General features: G+C 50.9%; 1 protein-coding gene across 1 annotated transcript; it reads right to left on the bottom strand.

Moving 5' to 3' along the window:
- Positions 1-524: 524 nt before the first annotated feature.
- Positions 525-1,476, bottom strand: JN550_004177 (uncharacterized protein; the record flags this gene model as incomplete). The annotated part of the gene is made up of 2 exons (XM_049315663.1): positions 525-901; positions 1,248-1,476. The coding sequence occupies 2 exons, from the start codon at positions 1,474-1,476 to the stop codon at positions 525-527; spliced, it is 606 nt and encodes a 201-aa protein (XP_049173715.1).
- Positions 1,477-2,801: the final 1,325 nt, after the last annotated feature.

Raw genomic sequence — 2,801 nt, forward strand, 5'->3', positions numbered from 1 at the left:
AGGTTGAGATCGATAGTCAAAATTGATTAGATGATTTGTCATCAGTGTAATAGTATGTTGCCGTAGGTAATGAGAACGATATCAAAATTACCGAAGCAAGCTGAAATTTGTCTCCATTGCGCACCCTTGCCAGAACATAGCTCGCTGACAATGTTGAGAAGTGGTTGGCACAGGCACCAAGTTCAGGGCTTAGTTGGGTGCATTTCCATACTGGCGGAGTTTCCAAACACTTCTGATTGTGAAGAAAATCAAGGATGTTGTCGCCTATGGACCAACCCGAAGTCCACATCTCGCGGAAGCTGCATCTTGATGTGGGGGTCAACACATGTGAGGGTCGTACACGTGCTGTATCCCCTGGTTCATATGCATGGTACCCCAACAGATGCTATTGCACACTCGGAAAATCGACGTTCCTTAGAAATCGTGACTACAATCGAGAAAGTTGTCTCTGCCTAAGATCACGAAGCTTTTCCCGAAGCGATCCGAAGTGCTGGCCTGATGTGTGGCATGCTGGTGTATTCTTTTCAAAGGCAGGTCTCAAGCATTTTGTCAAGCACACCCTTCAACGTATCGTTCTCCAAGGCTGCAGCGACTCTTTCCTTGTCTGCCAGTTGCTTGTTGACCTGGTCGTCTTGGCTGTGTGTCCCTTCCTTTATCATGATGTCCACACGATAATTGGGCGGTAGTGCCTGTTCCAGGCGAACTCTCACTCCAAGCCCGATGACAGTCGCCAAAGAACAATGGGTAATTGTGGGAGTAATCTTGACCAGTACCCTGGTCAGGGTATTTGCTTCCATCATGGCCGAAGGAGTTGGGGTAATCTGGATATCAGGTAGATTGACCACGGCCAGTTGGCCAAGTGAAATGGGATGTTCTGGGTCGGAAATGTTGGATATCAGATCTGTCAAACATCAGCTGTCTGATGCGCGCTGGGCAAGATAAGAATAGAAGGGTCGGGAATTTCTGCACGACAGAAGGATAGCGATGTAACCTGAACGACGAACTAGTCGCGGATCATGTTTCCATATAGTACGCTGGCATATACCTTGCCGATTCATTGGATCCGGGGCCTATGGCGGCACATTTGCACACAGCAGCCCTCACGTCTGGGGACAACATGAAACGTGCTGCTACAAGACAGCCTGACAGCTAGGCATTTCCGGGGCCATCACGACAAGACAACAGTCCGAGCTTTGAGGGGCTACCTGCAGAAAGTAAATGAAAGAAACAAGGGAAAATGAGCTCACCGTAAATCTCCTGCTCGTCGATGGGCTCATCAGTGAAGTCATCGTCACTGTCTGCATCATCCGACCAGGGTGTGTCGCAGAACGGCCCTGACAGGAACGATACTTTGGGCGAGATGTTTGCTAGGAATCCACCCTTGAGACCGTCGGATGATGTCTTCCTTTTCTTCTGCTGTCTAGTAGGCAATTGCGAGGCAGTCAGAATGGTGGGGTTTGCGTTGTCCTTATCCATGGTGGGGGGGTTTGTTCCTAGGAGCGTTGGTGTGCGAATGTCTGCGTTGGGCAAAATGCGGGATAGCGGACTGGCGATGCAGCCCAGAGTGGGCTGGATGTCTTAAGCTGAACCTGAGTGCCTTTGTCTCAGAAAGGGGAGCGAGGACTGAGAAGAGTTCGTCACGACGCATGAGTGGTTTGGCAGTAGAGTGTCTTTCGCCACGGCCTGCGCCATGAAGTCAAGTAATGGGGCATCACCGGCGACCGGAGCTTATCGATAGGAAGATCTTGGGTAGGCGGGCTGATGATTATCCGCTCTGGGTGTTTTCAGGTCACAACTTCCGACGTTAACTAGTTAGTTGATGAACCACCAGATGTTAGTTTGTTCTTATTGTTGAGGCTCTGCTACACAGACACATTTTCAGTTGGTACAATTCGTGGCGATCTAATTTGGGATATCTTCGGCATCCGTTGATGGCTTATTAGTCTTGGTATTTCGTTCTTGTGTAACTACCCGTCACGTGTTTCGAAGTCTCAACGGTCGTCCCATGTATGCAAGCCAAGTGCGGGACGACACGAGGAGACAATTTCGGTCCTGTCGCCACTCTCGAGTCACGAAAAACGTGAAAGAATAGATCTATTATTAGTACCATAGGAGGTAGTTATGGAGACTGTAGGTTGATGATTGACGTTGCGCGATCTTTCGTCCGTTATGCGCGTATCCCCAGTCAGTCGGTGCCGAGTTAGGTCTTCGAGCACCTAAGGGTCCCAAGGAGCTGGATACAGGATCCTAGTGTCATATCCGAGCATCTTTTGACATTACCCACACAATCCCGAACCGGTCTGGCTTGCGGACTGCCTGAGTCCTCGTGTTACTCTCAGCTGGGATTCGTAGATCATCTGCGTCATTTGGGCGATTCATGCGACTACGACATGCATCAATTAGGTCAATTAAGACGGCTGGGCCGGGGTTCTCCTCATTGGCACTGCCCGTTTTGACCAGACGTTGCCAGAAGAGTGAATGAAATGGGACGAGACCCCGGGTGGAGTCGTTCCGGATTGTCGACCGAAGCGTAAATCACTGCCCGGCCCCCCTAATGTTGAAGTTTGAAGTCCGTTTGATGGCTGTGACCTTGGCCAGATTAGATTGAATGCATTGAGCGCATGAAGTGCTGAGAAATTGCCATCCCTGCATGGAAGACTGGTGGAAGGGCTGAAGAAGCCGCTGGCCGACGCATGCACCGTTACGGATCAGCCTTGGTTCTCCGCTCCCGCCCTCGGCTCCAGCCCAAAGGGTCGGTGATGGACAGGCACCAGGCCAGGCTCACGGGCACGCCACCCCAG

Source organism: Neoarthrinium moseri (assembly GCF_022829205.1).
Source record: "Neoarthrinium moseri strain CBS 164.80 chromosome Unknown scaffold11_Wmoseri_CBS_16480, whole genome shotgun sequence".
NCBI lineage: Eukaryota > Fungi > Ascomycota > Sordariomycetes > Amphisphaeriales > Apiosporaceae > Neoarthrinium > Neoarthrinium moseri.